At 34.3% G+C, this 21,102-nt stretch overlaps 1 protein-coding gene across 7 annotated transcripts; it reads right to left on the reverse strand.

Moving 5' to 3' along the window:
* Positions 1-4,013: 4,013 nt before the first annotated feature.
* On the reverse strand, positions 4,014-8,673 carry LOC115962458 (probable fatty acyl-CoA reductase 4). Of its 7 annotated transcripts, none has more exons than XM_031081295.1 (8): positions 8,533-8,673; positions 8,277-8,380; positions 7,807-8,009; positions 5,878-6,039; positions 5,502-5,583; positions 5,105-5,371; positions 4,501-4,628; positions 4,014-4,415 (listed from the first exon to the last, which is right to left on the reverse strand). In XM_031081295.1, exons 1-8 carry the CDS (start codon positions 8,609-8,611, stop codon positions 4,259-4,261), a joined length of 1,182 nt encoding a protein of 393 aa, XP_030937155.1. In that variant the 5' UTR covers positions 8,612-8,673; the 3' UTR covers positions 4,014-4,258. The 7 variants fall into 7 exon arrangements, with proteins under 7 accessions (XP_030937155.1, XP_030937156.1, XP_030937160.1 ...); XM_031081296.1 differs by having other exon boundaries at positions 8,599-8,626; XM_031081297.1 differs by having other exon boundaries at positions 4,289-4,415; positions 4,505-4,628.
* Positions 8,674-21,102: the final 12,429 nt, after the last annotated feature.

Genomic DNA, 21,102 nt, shown 5'->3' on the forward strand with positions numbered 1-21,102 from the left:
TCCCACCTCTTAAAAATAAATTGTGAGTCAAAGTAGGGACATCTTTACGTCTCTTAACTTTTGCCCGCTACAAGTTGCATTGTTAAATCAAGGTGCATGTATTCGTTTGTTAAATCAAGGTGGTTGGAAAATTTTGATTGCTGAATGATTATCAATATAGTAAATATAGTAATGTGTTGTTTTCGTACTTTTTAACAAGTCAGCCTATGATTATTGATATTTTGATTGAGTGAAGCTTTAAAATTGCAATTTACGAAGATTTTTTTACAACTAAAAGATCATGAAAAATAAACTGAACCATAAGATTTGTTTTTTTCTTTTTTTCCCCTGGATAGTATCTTGAATCTCTTTTATTCATATAACTTTAACCCATGCGTATTTGGTAATATAAACGACGTGAATTTCTTCTCTTTTTCTTTTCTTTTTTATAATATCGGAAAGACCTTTTTAGCCTTTTGAAAAGGTCTTAACTTTTTTGTTTTTTATTTGAAAAACTAACCTATAAGCACACAAAAGAGTGAAGGAATGCATTTTACAAAAAAACACACCACAAAAGGGAGCCATCAATATGCACATGGGTTACTAAGTGGACGTGAAACAAACTAAGAAAATCCCCACCATCCGATCTTCTCAAAGTGAGAGTTCATTCTGAATCTCTGATCATGTGTGTCAGTGTAGGACCGTAGGTGTCAGATGTAGTTGCCGAACCTTGTTTCACGTGGAACTATTAACATTTCCCATTATTAAAAACTGGTCGTTGGTTACAGAGGCGGATACGGACGAAGGTTATCGACTCAAGCTGTTTTCAATCTTTATCTATCTTTAATCTTTATAGTGCCTAAAAGTTGTTGTCTAAGAGAAGGTGGTTGTATATAATAATTCATTAGTTAGGGGGAGATTGATAAGGCACTAAAATGGATACTAAATTATTGGAGATGACTCAAGTTGGTATCAATCTTTATCAATCTTTCAAATAAAAAAATAAAAAAAATTCTTTATCAATATTTATGTTCAAGAAAGTTTGTTTGGCTAAGTTTTTATTTTCAATTTTTATAACTCAAAATTCATAATTTTGAGTTTGAGTTACCAAAATTAAAAACAACTTTGAAATGTTTTCAAGTTATAAAAAATGATTTATTGTGGTATTTTTGTAAATATTTTCATATATGTGGGACCCACCTCATGAGTTGTCTCCATCAAAGTCAGACCCCAACCCACGGCTTCCTCTCCCTTTCTTTCTTCTTCTTATTCCTGTTGGAAAAAATAGTCTGGAATGAATAAGAAATTAATATTTTCTATGTTCACTTGAAAATGTTATTGTAAGTGATAAAAATCCTTCAGTCCCACTTTGGAATTGATATAGAATATGAGTTTGGGTTAGATATTGGGTTGAGTTTTAGGCATGTATGAACTAGGTCCACTTATCCAATTAATAATAATATTTTATTATTTTATTATTGAGTCAATTAGTCTGTGCACAGTAGTTATCACTGAAACAAAATGTCTGTTTAGTAACATATAAGTTTCATAATCCCTCATTCCTGAAAATAACTTTTCAGAAAAAACTCTTAGAGCGAGAAATTTTTGTTCATTCAATTTGTGTCAAAGAGAGAGAAAGAGGCATTGAGTAGTTCGCAGAATACGACCTTGTGTGCTTTGTTTTCGTGTTAAAGATCATTTTATCTTAGGAGGCAGACATCCACGAGTCTCAAAGCACCACAGTGATTGTGTGAGGGGCGAAATCTACTTTAAGGAGATTGTGTAAAACACAATACTTGATCTCAATTGTCCATCCTTTCATGAATTTGGTCTGTGAGTCTTTTATTTTTCGCAGATTTCTATTTATATTTATTCAGTATCTATTTATTGCCTTTACCTATCACATCTATTTATGTTATTGCTTATTTTTAAATCTGTATATTATTCCTTTTGCTTTATCACAATAGTAAATTGTCGTAATATATCCATCAATTCCACCATCACACTCTGAAACCACACCAACCCCAAATGGCACTTTCTCATCAAGTCACAACGCTCATTACTCACCACCAACGGACACCCATCTCTCTTCTCTCACTACCACACCCCAACCCTACGCATCTGGCGGAGATTGGAAGTACATGAGCATGGCTATAGCTCCACCATGGACTCAACGAAGAGGAAAGCTAGGAGGGTTTTGTACGGCTCGCTACTGCGGATGTGGAGGAAGAAAGATAGGGAGGTGCCGGTGATTAGAATTTTTTGTTGCCTAGGTAGCAGCAAAGGCCGTCATATCTGCCGTGGCCGAGGAGATCAACGACGAAGACGGCGTAGCCCCAGGAGGCGAAGTTGATGCAAATTTTTTGGGTTTGATGATTTGCTAGCGCCCTGGGTTTGACGATTTTCTAGCAAAATTGATGCAGATTCACTAGCACCCTAGTTTTGATAGTTTTTGATGATTTTGTATGATATTGTGATACCCATGAATGTAACTTAGTTATACGTGCTTAAACTTGGTGAAAGTTTGAGTTTTTTGTTGGTGATTTTGCAATTTTTTGTTGTGAAAATTTGTCATTTGTGCTATCCTGGCTTGATTTGTGAGATCCCATTTCTAGCAAAGAAGAAGAAATAACTAAGTAAGAAGAAGAAAAAAAAAAGTGGGGAGAGAGAGTTCACGCGGGTAAGAAAAGGTGGATTCAGAACCATGGGCTCCACATGTTGGAATTAAAAGTAGAGTTTTGGTGATGAAATATTGCCAAACAAATTGGGAGTGAGATAAGAGAGAAATAGAGAATTAGATATGAGATATAAGTTTTGAGTTATGAGTTATAAAAATTGAATTATAAAAATTGGGCTTGTTTGGTAAGTTAGTCTGAGTAATGTTGTTTAAGTATTTTTGATATACGTGTGGGTGAAAAAGTGTTTTGAAAAGTATGTAAGATTGTTTAAAATGTGAAAATGTTGGTTAAAGATAACTAACCAAACAGAGTTTTAGTGATGCTTCAAACCAAACAGGGCCTTAACGTTTCCCATTATTAAAAACCAGTCATTGGTTATAGACGCAGATATGGATGAAGGTTATCGACTCAAACTGTTATCATTCTCTATCAATCTTTAATCTTTATAGTGCCTAAAAGTTGTTGTCTAAAAGAAGGTGGTTTTATTTAATAATTCATTAGTTAGGGGGGAGATTGATAGGGCACTAAAACAGATACTAAATTATCGGAGATGACTCAAACTGGTATCAATCTTTATCAATCTTTCAAATAAATAAAAATTAAAAAAAAAAAAAAAACTTTATCAATCTTTATGTTCAATACCTAAATAATAAAAAAATAAAAATAAAAACCTTCAAAATCTGTATATATTGAGAGGATGTATTTGGTGGGGTTTGTTAAATACAAATCTTATATGTATCGTTCCTTGTGTTTCACTTTATGCTCTACCAATCCGACATTACAAATTTACAATTCAAGCCATTTCAACGTTTCATGTGTAAAGGTTCAAACTCGCCTGTAAGCATTTAAAGGTGGAGTTTCGTCACATTATCAACACCTTTGAGAGAGTTATGAAGGATCTCTCATGCTTGATTAGACAACTACATTTACAAATTTCTCGAACGTGGTTTCATAAAAAACCTTATAGTTAAGCATTAGAGCTCATTGATCATTCTTTTAAGCCTTTTGCGAGGACTATTTCTTATTTGGAGTCAAAGGTTTTTTTTGATCATGTAAACTATACATATAATTTTCCCACTAATTTCCATGCATTTTGGAATATGAGTGAGTCTTTCAGTTAGATACCCCAATTATCAAAGTTTTCTTTGGTAAGTCAAGAAAATTAAAGAGACAATCGAGTTAACAATTTCGATTCCCACCATAAGCATTTTCACTCAAAATTCGCTTCATTACAAGTTGGTTGGCCGTTGGCTTACACATGCATCTAAACAATCTCAAACATTCACTATAGAATATTGAAGGGAGAAAGAATAACAAGAAGAGAATTTTTTCCCCCCTTGGTTACAAATGGGTATATATACTCCAAATAAAACCCTTTTTAACTCCATTTTCACACTTTATTAATTTGTTACATACATTTATTTAGTTCCTCACATCTATTCATTTATTTCTTGCATATTTAATTTCTGAACACTAATTCACTTCAAGTAAAATTCTAAACAGACTAGCAGCTAGCTAGGTAGGTTGCTATTGCCTTATTGATGAAAGAAATTTCAAATCACACAACATTTTTTGAAATAAAAATAAACAATCCCTCAAAGTTATGGTTTCATTGAGTACTTTGTCAGGCCAGGAATATGAGTGTTCATAATGTAGTCTTCCCAGTCAATGCACCTTGGGTCAAAGTAAAACAAATTTACATCGACATCACTCTCTCTTATCGCCACTCTTAGATTTTCTGTGTTAGAGTCATCAAAGCTGTATGGAAAAAAAAAAGCTTATTATCAGTGGATACATTGAAAACACAATTGAAAAATTAATCATTACAATAAACAATACCAACCTGCCTGTAAAAAATGCATATGGTTTGTAGAGGTCAACCATTCGCATCACTACTCTGACCTTCCGGTTAAGATTAATACGTATTTCCCGATAATACTGGCAAAGCATCAGATTTGCTAACCACAACACCTTCAAAGAATATTGTTAGAAAGAAAGAAAAAAAATAGTGATATTATAGTATAGAGAATACATATATTGAGGGGACGTTTTCCCTGTGATAATGCATGTTTAGTGTCTGATTCAAAATCATTTTAGTGATAATGCATTTTTTTCTGTGATAATGCATGTTTAGTGTCTGATTCAAAATCATTTTAGTGATAATGCATTTTTTTCTGTGATAATGCATGTTTAGTGTCTGATATTATTGCAGGGTTGTTTTGACTTTGTGACATACTTAACAATTTAGATTAAAAATTTCACACCCACACGCCACTTTGTCCAATAGTATAGACAATACACATATTGAGGGGACGTTTTCTCTGTCATATTGCATGCATGGTACTGTCTGATTCACAGGAACCTTTGAAAGGAAATGCTATATTTTCTTTTTGTTGCAAGAATAAAATACCACTACAAATAATTAAGAGTGTTTGGTCACCAAATACCTTCAACGGCAGTTTATATCGAATAGCCATGTATGCTTGAAACGTAGCAATATTGCTAAAGACTATCAACTTGCTGACTTTGATTGACTTTCCATTTCTATCAATCCATGGATTTTGAGTGAAATACAGAGAGATTAAATCTGAAAGACTAGGGAGTTTCATCGGATTTCTCAATGAAGAACCCACATGGAAGATGATCTGAGAAGACTTATTTGCATGAGTCACCATGGCCATAATAATAGAATTTACCACCATGTCTGCTGGTATCTGCAAGACTTTCAAAATTCAGTATTGAAAGCTTGTTGAAAATAATGTAGGCAAACACAAGCATATAAGCCGGATAAATAGATTTATCTACATGTGTTTGCTTAATGAGTGAAGAATGAATTTAACTCACAACATCTAAGATTGAATTAGGATGGCCAAGAAAGCTTTTCAATCTCCCTTTACCGAAGGCAGTAATTACACCATCTATGGTTCTGTAACAAGGAAATTCCATTTAACAAAGCGTGAATCCATGAAAATAGGAGAAAAAAAATAGTCTAGAATAGTGTTATTTTTCTTCATTGTTTTATAGGTAAACAGTGGGGGGGGTGACTTGTGGGGTTTGAACCAAAAACATAGAGCATCACAAAGATGCCATTATTACTGAACTGTTACTTGAGCTTTTTTTTTTTCTTGATCACCTTATCTTCTCAATTACCCAACCAAAAAATAAAAGATAGTTTTTCAGAATTGTGAGCTTGTATAATTCCATGTCAAGTTATGATTACCTTGCACCTTCAATCCAACCTGAAAATGGTTCTTTGTAAGTACTGGTTACCATGGTGGGACGTACGATAGCCAAGGGCAGATTCTGATGAAATTGTTCTAAAAGCATTTCCCCCAATGCCTTTGTATATACATAGGTGTTTGGCCATCCATATAGTTTTGCCCTTGCAAATAATTAAAAAAAAAAAAAAAAAATAAAATTAAAACAAGAAGGAAAAAATCAAAAAAGAAGACTTTAGGAAAAAAATAGTGCCTATTACATATATTCTATTATACACATAGTACACACAAGCTGCTGCAATTTACAGTAAAGCTCATGACTTTAAGTCATAATTCAAAGTTCGAAACGGTGACTTAAAGACAAGAGTTCCTTTGCAAAATGATGTTCTGTGTGTTAAGTGTACACTTTTTTTTTTTTTAAGAGTTTTACTCTATGGCTCATGATAACATTTAATTGTATGCATTAAGAAGTTAATACCGTACCGTATTGCCGGTACTGCAGTATTTACCATACCGGCACCTAAACCGGTACCAAAACATGGTTGTTTCTTACCACTCCAAATACCAGGGAATACCGGATTGTACCGGGAATACCGGGAAATATATCGGATTCTGGCTGAAAAATAAAAATCAACCGATATTTAAAAAAAAAAAAAAAAAACGATGTCAGTGGATAAGAATAAAAAAGCAGATAGCTAAGATCCTCACTGTCGCCGTGATGTTCTGGTAGTGACTCTATTTTTCCGTTCATCCTCTCATCTAGTCCTCCTAATCTTCTTCTTCTTCTTCGCGCAGAGTCCCAAAAGCCAGACTTCTTCCCCCTTTTCTATTTCTGACTTTATCTTATAGCTTTTTAAATTTTATTTTTTGGAGGACATGTGTAGCTTTTATGGCCTTTGAACTTGAAGTTTGGGCAGTGTGCCTTTGATAGTACACTAACCGACGTTAACTTGATAATTCAAAGTTTTAAAAACTTTTATTTTTTTAATTAAAATCATTTTAAAACCTTAGAAGTTTCCATCGGCAGGTAGGAAAAGGCATTAATTTTATTATTATTATTATTAAATAGTAAATACATCAATGGCCTATTATTACTAATTAGCTCACACTTTAACTAAAGCTTAACATATTAAGTGAATTTTTTATTTCTAAATTTAAATTTCTTTTACAAATTATAGGTATTTAATTTAACATATATATATATATATAAGTATATCAAATTAGCGGTAATCTTGAAACGGTACACCAATATTAATTGGTACTGAAATATTTTGTTTTCATAACCAAAACGAAATGCCCTCCGATACGGTATTAACTTCTTTAAAATACATTAGTCATTTTCTTTATTATTTTACAAATTTTTTTTAGTAAATACACATGATTGACATGAAGGTTACAACTATTATGTCATTGGAAATTTTATTAAATGATTTTCAACATATTTTGTAAGATTCTTAAAAACCTTTTAATGCCCAAATCCTTCATGGTGGATGTGATCTCTTCATTCGTGGCACCTTGCACTCGTAATCTACCTAGGTATTCCTCCACAACTTCTTTTTCGGCATTGATAACTAATCTTGAGGTTCCCTTTGGCGTGTCTTCCATGCGTAATGGGCTTTCAAGTATGTTGCCCCCCTTTTCGCTAGACACATAAGCTATAAAAACAACAACGATAGTCTGTTGAGGAGAGCTCAAGTAAACTAAATCAGTTTATAAGGGTAGAGTTCAAGTCTACACTGACGGGTTGATACATGGAGAAGCACCTTCAATTTAATACATTTCTTTGCAAAGTTTAAAACATGCAAGGCTCCATATGTGTTGATGCCCAATGCAACATCATATCTAAAGAAAGGAATAGAAAAGGTAAAATAGTTTTATTGTTTAATTATGTGAATCATTTTGACCATGCACACAATATTGTTCTTTGTTACCTTTCATCAAAGTTTGTTGTAGCAGCAGAATTTAAGACGATGTCTATATCTTTCCACATCTCTTCTATTAATATAGAATCTTTGATTCCAAAATTCTCATAACTAATGTCACCAGAGATAGGAGTAACCCTTTCAAATATAAAGGATTCTAGATTTGCACCCAAATTATTTCTTAGAATCCTAAATATGTCCTTTTTAATCACCTACAGATACACGGTACAAATGACAGATTAAACACAATGTTCCTTGAACATTGGTAAACCACATGAAAAAAAAAAAATTTATTTAAACCTATTTTAGTTTTTAAACATTAAGGATCAAAATAATATTTTTTCCAAACTTAAAATGTGTATTTTACATTTCAATCTGAATTAAAGAGATCATGTAACATGTAAAAACTGAATACCAATATGTAGTTGGGTGCATTCATTTTCTTTTTTAGAGAAATAAAAAGTACTTAATTGATGTACCTCTTCACGAAAGCGTTGTGTAGCAGCCTGATTATTGGAAGCTCTCACAAGAAGAGAGAACCTTTTCACATTTGGTTGAACCCTTAGTATTTTCTCCACAAACACTGCATGCATTTTTGCAATTAGGGTAATCACTTATCACTAACACCAACATCCTTCAACGCATGCACACACAAGATTATAAACAAGTAAAACACGCACGTTGTGCTATACATAAATGAGAGGAGCCAAGGAGGGAGAGAAAAAGAGAGAGAACCTTTGGCTAGAAAGCCTGTGGTTCCAGTGACTAAAATAGTCTTGTTCTCAAAAAATTGGAGTATACCTTCCAATTCCATGAGAGGAAAAATAATGAGAGAGGGAGAGAGTAAATGATGATGATCTCAAGCAAGAAGTAGACGATTTCTAAGGCGGATTCGAGAGTCATAGCTTTCTTTATTTATATAGTATGTTTTGGCATCTTCCTCTCAAGCTTCTTTCATTAATTTTTTGGGTATTCATTAGAAATCAATTGCATTGTTACGCTATTTCCAAATGTACTCATATATTAAATTTTTGTACCAAGGTGGTTGGAGATTACTGATTACTATTAGTACAAGGAGGAAAAAATTTGATTGCTGAATGATCTTGCTACTGAAGTACTAGTAGAGGAGGGCAGTTGAACCACAAACCATCAAAAAATTAGAAAAAATATAATTATAAATAAAATTGATTACAAAAAGGTGGGGGCTACGTACTGAAGTTGACGACTGATGCGGTGTATAATTCCTCTACCATTTCTATCCCCGCATTTTCAAAGTCGTAGGAATTTCTATACTTTCGCTTTCAAAAAAAAACTTTAACTAGTAATAATAATAATAAATAAATAAATAAAATCACACACAAACAAACCCTAGCTACTTAATTAATAGCTTCACACGCTATTAATCTCCTAGAGTATCCCCTCTCGACTGCATAGGCCACACACGCTAGTGACACCATTGTGTCGGCAACATACTGATTCTCTCTCTCCCTCTCTCTCTTTCTCTCTCCAATAGTAAATAAAAGCTCTAAAGTTGAGTTTTGTTTCGAATAGTAGTAGCACGTAGATTGCGTGGTGGTACGGTTGTTCCCTATTACTGATAATCAGTATAGTCAAGTTTTCGTTTTCGTTTTTTTTTTTTTTTTTTTGGTAAAGAAAGTTTTCGTTTTGAATATAGTAGTTAAATTTGTTCCTCAAAAAGAAAAAAAAAAATAGTAGTGAATGCCCTAAAAGTATTTATTAATAAATTATTTTAGAAAAAAATTTATGAAAAAAGAAAAAATAATTAATATTTTGACAATTTTTTATATTTCCTATAAAAGTTGGGTTAAAATTTGAGTTTTACTAATATATGCCCTTAGGTCATCTCTAGCAGTTTCTCCAAATTTTTGTACTATTCGAAGAATAAACAGTGACATTTAGTTTTTACATACCCACTTTTTCAAATACACTTTCCAACAGATTCTCTATCATATTATTTATCTCATTTAAATATTATTTCTTCATTCATTGTTTATTCTATTTTTAATCATCATTTATTCTTTTTTTAACAACTATATTTTTCAATGAGAAGTGTTATGTTCACAACATTTTACGCAATACTTTCACAACAAAATTTATATGGAAAGTTGTTACTAGTTCTAATTTGAACTCACCACTAAAATTATTTTTTTACTCACCAATATTAACTAATAACAATCTGTTATTTAAAATTTATTGTGAAAATATTGTGGTAGTATTTTTTAATTAGGATTTTTTTTATTTTTTATATTATTTTTCTTTCTTTCATTTCATTTTCACCCATACACGTTTCGTTTCATTTTTTCTTTTTTCTTTTTCTTGTTTTTCTCCTCCACACAAGTGTCCACTATCTCTATCCCTCTTCTTTTATTTTCTTTCACCTCAAGAACATTCCAGCAACCTAAACATCTAGTTCACATGAGAGAGAGAGAGAGAGAGAGGTCGTCATCCCACCACCGGTGGAGATCAAGGTCGCAGAAAGGACAAAGCCAGTGGAGATCGGCATTCACCATGCAGCACTACCACGTCCACCGCTCCACTGCCGCTCGTTCTCCTCCTCACCACTAGGCTGGGTCAGATCGGCTTCTTTTTTTTTTCATATTTTTTTTATTCAACTTTATTTTAAGAATTGGATTTTGTTTTGTGTTTGGATTATGTGAGAAACGGGGTCAGATCGGTTTTTTTTTTTGGATTATGTGAGGAAAAAAAAAAAAAAACCTGGAGGAGAGAGAAAGAATTGATATAATAGTAACTGGTATAATTTTTTAAGCAGAAAAATTGATTTGGAGTTGCTACAGTGTTCTCTAGATTTGGAGAAGTACTATAGCAATTTCAAAAAAAATTTAGAAAAGTTGTGTGTATACTGAACTGGTTGGAGCGTGAATAGTAGCATAAATTCTCCAAAAAACCCCAATACAGCATCTTTTGGAGATGCTCTTAGAATATATATTAGTAAATTATTTTAGAAAATTTTTATGAAAAAATAAAAAAGCTACTAACTTTTTTTTAAAGCTTTTTCAATTTTCAATAAAACATTTTCCAAAACGGATAATTAATGTATGCTATAAAGGCACACATTAATCGAATCCTTAAAACTTTCTTAAAATAGTTTGTTAATAAATGCTTTTAAACACCCATTACCATAACAAAAACAAGAAAAAGAAAAAAGAATAGTAGTTACATTTAGTACAGTGATTACTCCGCAGTGGGGCTCTATTGACTTGGTGACATGCTTAGAGCATTAGCATTGGAAAATTCCAATGCTATTCTATTTTACCATTCTAAAACACCACTTTATCAATATACCATACCATTTTACAATACCTCCACATCCCAAAACTCTATTTTTATTAAAATATTATTTTTTAACCCATTCTTTATTATTTCTTTCCAACCGTTCAGTCTCATTTTCCTGGGCTTTCCAACAGCCATTTTTATTCCTCTCTCTCTCAACCTCTAGCACCGATTCAACACACAACATACACACACACACACCCATGATACACCGATCAACCTATCCAAACTCATAAACACACCCTCACACACAAACACAAACATCAAACCAGCAACAAAGAGCCACACACAAACACAAACCAGCAACAAAGCCACACACACAAACACAAACCATCAACAGAGCCACACACACAAACCATCAAACCAGTCCACCGATTAGCAAACCCAAGCCACCGATCTGAAACCCACGCCGCCGATTTGAAACCCAGGCCACCGATCAAAAAAATCATCATCGGAACAAGCCCATTATAACCCATTCAAAAAAAAAAAAATCATCACCGGAGCAAACCCATTCAAAAAAAAATCATCATTGGAGCAAACACCGGAGCAAACCCATTCAAAAAACATCATCACCGGAGCCACCGGAGCAAACCCATTCAAAAAAAAAATCATCACCGGAGCCATCGGAGCAAATCCATTCAAAAAAATGAGAGAGACGAGAGAGAAGATGGAGAGCAGAGACGAGGGAGAAAACCCATTCAAACCTATTCAAAAAACATCATCACTGGAGCCACCGGAGCAAACCCATTCAAAAAAAATCATCACTGAAGCAATCGGAGCAAATCCATTCAAAAAAATGAAAGAGATGAGAGAGCAGATGGAGAGCAGAGATGAGAGAGAAGATGGAGAGCCGAGACGAGAAAGAGAGAAGAGCACAGAAAAATGAGAGAGATAAGAGACAGAGGAGAGAGAGTAGAGATAAAATATATATATATATATATATATATTTTTTTTACAATACTGCTACAGTGCAATTCTATCTTTAGAATTGCACTGTAGCAAGTATTGCAAAAAATTTACAATACTTGGCTTTACAATTTTCTGATGTAGATGATTTTAAGGTTGCAAATGCCAAATTTCCTTTAGATATGACATTAGCATTCTCCAATGCTAATGCTCTTAGCAATTAAGTTTAAAAATGCCTCACCCGCGCGCCACTTTGCTCAATGCCCAGTGCACATAGACAAAAATGAGAACTCATAAATAAATTCATATTTAGTGATTGTCAATTGGTAGGTTTGAATCATTATTTTTTAACTTAATAACCTAAATCTTAGTTCTTTTTGTCTCTTTGTTCGATCTATAAGCCATTGAGGGGAAAAGTTTTGCTGCGATAAGAAAGCATCATGTGTCTAAGGGTGCACATGATCAAGTGGTTTCTTAAACACTTATCCCTTTTTTTTACTGCCACATAATTATGTATGCATATATGTATGCAGTAAAACTTTTCCCTTCATTGAGTAGTCCACTTCCCTCTTTCGTTCCAAGTTTATGATTTGTGTCTCTGTTTCTTGAGCACTATGGCATTGTTAGGCTTAATTAATAGACCTTCTCACATTATTATTATTATTATTATTATTATTATTATTATTATTATTATCATCATTTTTAAAATCTTGTATTCTTTTTTACCTAGATTTTTGTAAGAAAATTATTGGATATATAATGAGATAACAAACATAACTTTTTATTTAATTTGTTGGTTGTGGAAAAGTCAACTACAACATATGACTATATGAGTTTTGAAGAAAGTTGAGTTTGTAAAGTTGTGATTTCCAACTATTGTGTGTTGGCTTTAATTTCATGCCAAATTTAATTGTAATTTTCCTCAATCATTTCCCTGTATGTATGTGTGTTTATTTGTAAGGGATGAGTGTGAGAGATCAGTGAAAATCAAGCTTCAAAAGATGAATCAGTGGAATTAGTGACTAGCTCGCGAGAAACAACCCGCAAAAAGGCCATATGTGAAGCATATGACTAGAAGCTGAAGAGTCACACCAGGCTGTCAACTTCTTGAGTGTTTCGTGAGAAGGGCCATCTCGTGAAATACCTGCGAAACTCTCTATTTGGCAAAAAGTTTATTTGCTTTATCAAATTCTTAGCCCATACTATAAAACACGTCTTGGTGTTATCTTGTGTTTGCATCTCTCTTCCTTACTCTTTAAGCTTTCATTTTAATGTTGATGATGGATGAATATGGCTTAGGATAGTGTTATCGGTTCATTGCGCTTATTTACTTTTGTTCCACACTTTGTTTAAGTTAGAGTAAAAGCAATCTTGCCGTAATTTTTATTTATGGGTCTAAACAAGCTCTTGTGTTTTAGCACAAATCTGAACTTTCAATTGGTATCAGAGCAGGTACACTTGTCAGATTTCAATATCCTTGTGTGATCCTAGACCCCTTTTGCTATGGATATGGAAATGGAAAAGGCTAGCATGAATTGTGGTTCATGTGTTTGTGATAACGACTCTATGAGCATCTTTGTAGATTGTCCTAGTAATGAGCTCTTAGAGTTTTTAAAGTCTAAGAAACATGCTAGAGTGTTCATACACATGCTGAAATGTCTAGAGCATAGAAATCATGAGCTTCATGATAGCTTGTGTGAGTCTAATTCCTTAATTGCAAAATATAAGATGGGGAATCAACATTTTGTGTAATAAGCTTGATGGTCTAAAAAGAAAGCTTCACTCATCCAAGAAAAATGTAAATGAAGAAGAGTCTTGTTTTGAAAAACAAGAATGTTTGTCAAATGCTTGTCTTTTTGTTCATACTGCATTGAAAGTATTTAATTCATGTTTGTGGTATCTTGACAGTGGGTGCTCAAGGCACATGACCGGCAACAAATCTCTTTTTAAAAGCCTTAAAGAAAAGGAGGATGGTAATGTGACATTTGGAGTTAGAAGCCACTCACAAGTCCTTAGAAAGGGAACTATTGACATTCCAGGACGTCCTTTGTTGACTGATGTTCTACACATCAAAGGGTTGAAGGAAAACTTGCTGAGCATCAACCAAATATGTGATGAAGACTTTCTAGTCCAATTTTCCAAGGATTTCCAATCCTCAATGAAGAAGGTGTGCAAGTCTTAAAGGGACTTAGGACCATCGAAAATTGCTATGGCGTGGTTCCCAAGTTGAATGTATCATGCAGGAGTGTTCGAGTTAATTTGTTGGAGTTATGGCACCAACGTTTTGGACATGCCAATTACAAGCAAGTAGCAAAAGTTTCAAAGCTTGAAGCTGTGATTGGTTTGCCGAAATTTGGAAAGATCAAGAAAAATGTTTGTGGCTCGTGTCAATTGGGAAAACAAACTAAATCAACCCATCCCAAAGTGAATGTTGTTGCTACATCTCGTCCATTGGAGTTGCTTCATGTCGATCTAATGGGTCCAACGAGAACGGAAAGCATGGGTCGAAAAAGATACATCATGGTTGTGGTTGATGATTTCTCAAGGTACTCTTGGATGGAATTCCTTAGAGAAAAGTTGGAGGCATGCGAAAAGATGGAAAAACTATGCAAGAAGTTTCAAAACGAAAAGGGAGTTCCCATCGTCAAAATCAAAAGTGATCATGGGAAGGAATTTGACAATGCAAAATTTGAAGTATTTTGCAATGAGCATGGTATTAAGAAGGAATTCTCAACCCTAAAGACTCCACAACAAAATGGGGTTGTTGAAAGGGAGAATCATGTGATCCAAGAGATGGCAAGAGTGATGCTTCTTAACAAGGATATTACACAAAAATTTTGGGTTGAAGCTGTGAATACTTCATGCCAAATTGGGAATAGAATCTTCTTCCAAGCAGGAACAAAGATGTAATATGAGATATGAAAGGAAAAGAAGCCTAAGGTAAAATACTTCTTGGTTTTTGGAAGTAAATGCTTCATTCTTAATGATAGGGAAAATCTTGGAAAATTTGATGCCAAGAGCGACGAAGGGATTTTCCTACGGTACTCCATGAACAGTCGGGCTTATAGATTGTACAACAAGTGCACAAAGACAGCCATGGAATCAATAAATGTGGTTATAGATGACATCATTCCGGTAAAGAATGTTGATGAAGATGGGGAAGCTCCAAGCTTTAAGAAGAATGATGGTGACGATAACTCTTCACAAAGCAATGATGTTGGGATACAATCACTAGAAAAGGAAACTACTACCACATCAAGAAGGGAAACTAGGTCAACCTAAGGGTCATCAAGCCCACTTACTCCTTTAGAAGTCCAACCTCCAATCTCTCGTGATGATGAGCCTTCCACTTCAAAGAAACTATCATCAAGAGTGAGTCTAAATCATCCCAAAAGCAATATAATTGGAGATTTGGATGAGGACCTTCGTTTGAGAAGAAGACCTAGCTATAGTGTGAATCATGTGATATATCATTGCTATCTTACTTAATTTGAGCCGAAGAAGGTTGAAGAAGCCTTGAAAGATGAAAATTGGGTAGAATCCATGCATCAAAAATGGCATCAATTTGTTCGAAATGATGTATGAGAATTAGTTCCAAGACCAAAAGACACTCATGTAATTAGTACCAAGTGGATCTTCAAGAATAAAATCAATGAGGATGGTGAAGTTATGTGAAACAAATCTAAATTGGTGGCTCAAGGTTATACTCAAGTTAAAGGTGTAGATTTTAATGAGTCATTTGCTCCTATAGCAAGACTTGAGTCAATTTAGATTCTTCTCTCCATAGCATGTATTATGAATTATAAGCTATATCAAATGGATGTGAAAAGTGCATTTTTAAATAGGCTTCTACAAGAAGTATTTGTTGAGCAACCAAAGGGGTTCCAAGATCCACATTTTCTGAACCATGTTCTACGATTGAAGAAAGCTTTATATGGGCTGAAGCAAGCACCAAGGGCATGGTATAATTTTCTTACATCATATCTTTTGAATCGTGGCTTCAAAAGAGGTCAAGCCAATCAGACACTTTTTTTCAAATGAGATGAGAAATCTCCTTGTAGCTTAAGTGTATGTAGATGACATTGTATTTGGTTCATCAATAGATGCTCTTGCTCAAGAATTTTCAGAAGAAATGAAGAAGGAATTTGAAATAAGCATGGTGGGGGAGCTAAACTACTTCCTTGGTCTTCAAGTGAAACAACAAAAAGATGGGATATTCATATCTCAAGAGAAGTATGCCAAAAATCTTGTGAAGAGATTTGGTTTAGACTCTAAGAAACATGCATCTACTCCAATGAGTTCATCGATTAAATTGAGCTCCGATCTAGCCAGTGTGGAAGTAGATCCAACCCTCTATAGGAGCATTATTGGCAGTCTCCTATATCTCATTGCAAGTAGGCAGAACATAGCCTTCAATGTTAGGTTCTGCGCTCATTTTCAAGCAGCACCCAAAGAATCCCATATGACGGTGGTTAAAAGAATCATCCGCTATTTCAATGGAACATCCAACTATGGGATTTGGTACTCAAGAGATTCAAATGACTGTCTAGCCGAATACTCGGATGCTGATTGGGCCGTGTGTATTGATGATAGAAAAAGCACCTTGGGAGGATGTTTCTACCTCGGAAACAATTTGGTGTCATGGATGAGCAAGAAGCAAAATTCATTGTCTTTATCAACTATTAAAGTAAAGTGCATTGCAGCAGGTAGTTGTTGTGCTTAACACTTATGGATGAAAAAGCTTCTTCATGATTATGGGATCTCTCAAGACACCATGTGCGTGTTCTATTACAATACAAGTGTCATTAATCTATCCAAGAATCCTGTTCAACACTCAAAGTCAAAGCATATCAAAATTCGATATCATTTCATTAGAGACTTGGTGGAAGAGAAAGTTGTATGGCTAGAATTTATCAACACCGACAATCAAAAGGCTGATATTTTCACTAAACCACTAGATGGTTCTTGGTTTGAATCTCTTTGTAAGACCATCAGTGTCGGTATCATCCCTTGACTCATTTCTCTAGTGTGACCCACATTTGATATTGGTGCATTCATGTAGAAAGGGTCTCACATGTCATCCTGTTTCTTTTATAGATCTTTGTTTTGTTTACCTTTTTTATGTGTTGATCTTACTTTATTACTTTGTTTTTGAGTGAGTTGAAAAATTAAAAAACCCATAAAAGTATAAAATTTAAAAAGTTTGATCACTTGTATTGTGTATATCACATGTTGAGTTTGGCCGAATACTTCCGTACTAATGGCGTAGTGCATTTACTTACTTAGCTTATTATGTATGCACATTTTTTAAATGTGAGCAAAATCTAAAAATCTACATTTGATTGTTGTAAATAGATCTTCAAGCTTCTCATGAATGATTAGTCAATAGTCTTGTTTGATCTTAATACATGCATAGACTTGTGCCTATATATCTCTTCACATTTACTTTTATGTCAAAATCTCTACAAATGTCAATTTCTAAAATGGAAAGAGCTAAAAAAGCGTTACTTCGAAAACTAGTTTGATTAGGAAAAAGTGGAGCAAATATGTTTTCAAATGTATGATGCCAAAACTAAAGGCTTATTCGTCAAAGAAATATAAAAAATTTCATGGCATCACTTCTCAAAAAATTGAGTTATATAGAACAAAAAGTATGAAAAATGGAAGCCAAAAATCAAATGTAAACACTTTGGTGGGGGAGCCATATATGTTAATTTCCACTAGTGAGATAGGTCATTTAACTTCGTGCTAGTTGTGTATGACTAGGAATTCTAGCCTTTTACCCTTAATTTTTAAAAAATTTAGCAAGATGCCCTTATTTCGAAACTATATAGGGATATGCCTCTATTTCGATACTCGATTACCTTAAAATCGAGTTTCAATGAAATATTCGATTCATAGAAAATCGAGTTATGATGCCCAATAAAACTTAAAAAAAAAAAAAAAAAACAAAAAAAATGCATGGAACTCGATTTTAGGGAAGTCGAGTTCCAAAACGCCGCTATAGGGCTTAAAAACGTCACAATAGGGCTTAAAAACGCCACTATAGGGCTCCTTGGACCTGGTATGGGGACTTATAAATTTTTTTTTGCAGGAAAACGCCACTATAGGGATTAAAAACATCACTATAGGGCTTAAAAACTCCACTATAGGGCTCCTTGAAGTTGGTATGGGGACTTATAATTTTTTTTTTTCAGGAAAACGCCGCTATATGGTTTTAAAACGTCACTATAGGGCTTAAAAATGCCACTATAAGGCTCCCTGAATATGGGGTGATCACACTTATAAAATTTTTTTTGCATGAAACTCGATTTCCTGAATGTCGAGTTCCGTGCAATTTTTTTTTTTTTTTTTTTTTTTTTTTTTTTTTTTTTTTAAGTTTGATCGGGCATAACTCGATTTTCTATGAATCGAGTATTTAATTGAACTCGATTTTAGGGTAATCGAGTATCGAAACAGGGGCACGCCCCTATATAGTTTGCAAACAGGGGCATATTGCCAATTTTTTTTAGAAATTAAGGGCATATTGCCAGAATCTCTGTGTATGACTTGATTGAGTTGTTCATTGACGATTTATAATAGACTATGGACTAGTTCATGCTTGATCCACACACACAACATACAAGTCTAATATTCAATGAATGCCTATTTCATTTGTGTGATTGTACGTGTACAATGTGTATACTCAATTACCTGATGATCAAACCCAAAAAGATTTTTAAGTATTTGATATGTTTTTGAAAGTTTTTTTGTGTAGCATTGTTAGTTTTTTAAGAGTTTTTCCAAAAAGCCAAATCTGTTTTGTTGAAAAACTCCATCAGAGGCATTTTCGTGAGTAAGCCATCTCACAACCTATCTACGAAAATGAGGAAGCTAATTTTCATTTCTTTCAAAATTTTACACAGACAGTTTCTTGACTCTTTCGTGAGACATAGCTTCTTGCGAAACTAGCCCTGTGCATTTGAGGCATTTTACGAGTATTTTATGAGTACCTTACACGCGAAATGAGTGGATTTTTTCAGCTTTAAAGGTCAAATAGTGACAATTTTTCAAAAAATCCTTTTTGCCTCCTCCATGCCTCTTAACCCAAAACTCCATTTTCTTCAAAAGCTCAACCAAAACTCAAGGGACTTCAACTCTAAGACTCATCTAAGGTATGTTTTAACACTTTTTCACTATTGAATCCTTAGATTAAGCCTTAGATTCTAGGAGGGGATATTTTGAAAGGGGTTGGGAAAATTTCATTTTCTTGTCAATTTTTTTTTTTATTTTTCTTGATTGGGCTGTGTCCCATTGTGTTTGTTTGTGTTTTTGTTGGCCCCAGGTGGCATTTTAACATATATTTAGGCAAGATTTTCTTTTGTTCATGCATTGTTTCATATACAAGTGTCATGTGTGCACTCTAAGTGTTTGATAAAATGCTTATATGGTATTTTTTTTCGTTGTTTTGGACTCCATTGAGTACAAATTTTTAGGGATCACCATGTTTATACATGCTTAACATGTTTTGATCATTGGTTGTGTGTTTTACACACTTTTTCCCATGAGTGCTTTGTCATGCATTGCTCATGCATTTCATATGCACACCACAAGTACACTTGATGCACACACTCTTTCACTTGACATGTTTTGTATTTCACTCATGCTATGTAAGTCTTGTTAGACCTTTAGCACTTAAAACATGATCTTGTGACTATGTTTGCTTGTCTATTTCCATTTTAGAACTATTTGTTCGTTTTTATGGACTAACTTGTATCTAATCAAGTTTGTTACCTTGTTTGTATTTGTTTTGTTTGCTTGTATGTTATTTTGCAGATGTCTCGTCGATCTTCACGCGACAAGGAACCTGTGATTGATCTCACATCATCTCTTGTGTCAAAGAGGACTCATCAATCAATGGGAGATTTTGACAATAAGAGGTTGAAAACTCTTTTGAACTCTCAATCCTTCTTCAACAATTTCAAGAATGCACCTACTGTAGTGGAAAGGATTCTGAGGTTCGACACCTTGGGATCAACCTTCATCCCTAAGATCTTTGTGGATAAGGATTGGGTAAGTTTGTTTGGTAACTTTGAGGATCCCATCGAGGAGTTGGTTAAAGAATTCTACTCGAATGCATGGTTCACTAGAGCTGAACTGAAGTGTTGGGTTCGAGGAAAGGATTTTGTCATCACTCCGAACTACCTAGCAAATATTCTTCACATCAATCATCCAAAAAATGTAGACTCTTCCCAATATGATGACAGATTGGCACTAGTGGCTGAGATCCTTGACATTTTAAGAGCTGATCATGAAGTCTCCTCCATAGGCACTTCCATTGGGACTATAAAATTTGGACCAGAGATGAAGACTCTTACATTGATCATGTTCTCTAACTTGTACCCTCTATCCAACACAAGTTTCATCAACCTCAAAAGAGCACAATTCCTATGTGATCTAATCAAGGGAGCTTAAATTGACATTTGTGCTCACATATTTTAGACCATGGTAAAAACAACGGGGAGATCAGCTGCAAGAACGTGTCTACCCTTCTGTAACCTAGCCATGAAGATCATGACTTTTAAAGGTGTCCGTCCTCCAAAAGAAGGAACAACCCTGCCTCATCAAAGACCAATCTCATTGATCTCTCTTCAAATGAGCAAGGTTCACTCATTTGTTGAAAAAAAACGAAGAAGAGTCCTCCTAAGCCTCCAAAGAGCGAATCCTCCCAACATGCCACTCTTACTGGACAAAGATCACCTACTCCTATTGTCCCTGAGCAACTCGAGACAGCATTTCCTCACATTCTTGAGCCTTAGCTTGCTAGCACTCAACCGGGACCATCTATCTCTCATCTGGATAGGTTGACAACATTGATTGAGGGGTTGCATGAGCGCATTTCTAGTCTTGCTAATGTCATATACTCTAGCAACAATCATAATCAGATTCATCTAACCACCGTTGAGACACAATTGGATGAGATTCAGCGCAAGCTTGAGGAAAACCTTTAACTATTCTGCTAAAAAGAGGGAGAGCACTTTATGTGAATATTTGAATGTAGCACGTAGTAAGGGGGAAAGCATCACATGGAAAGGAGGTGTGCATATT

Source organism: Quercus lobata, chromosome 10, assembly GCF_001633185.2.
Source record: "Quercus lobata isolate SW786 chromosome 10, ValleyOak3.0 Primary Assembly, whole genome shotgun sequence".
NCBI classification, from domain to species: Eukaryota; Viridiplantae; Streptophyta; class Magnoliopsida; order Fagales; family Fagaceae; genus Quercus; species Quercus lobata.

Coding starts and splice junctions, on each gene's coding strand:
- LOC115962458 (XM_031081295.1), bottom strand. CDS start 8,611: ATGGAATTGGAAGGTATACTCCAATTTTTTGAGAACAAGACTATTTTA. Junction 8,381..8,532: donor CACAGGCTTTCTAGCCAAAG/GTTCTCTCTCTT, acceptor AAATGCATGCAG/TGTTTGTGGAGAAAATACTA. Junction 4,629..5,104: donor GATATAAACTGCCGTTGAAG/GTATTTGGTGAC, acceptor TATTCTTTGAAG/GTGTTGTGGTTAGCAAATCT.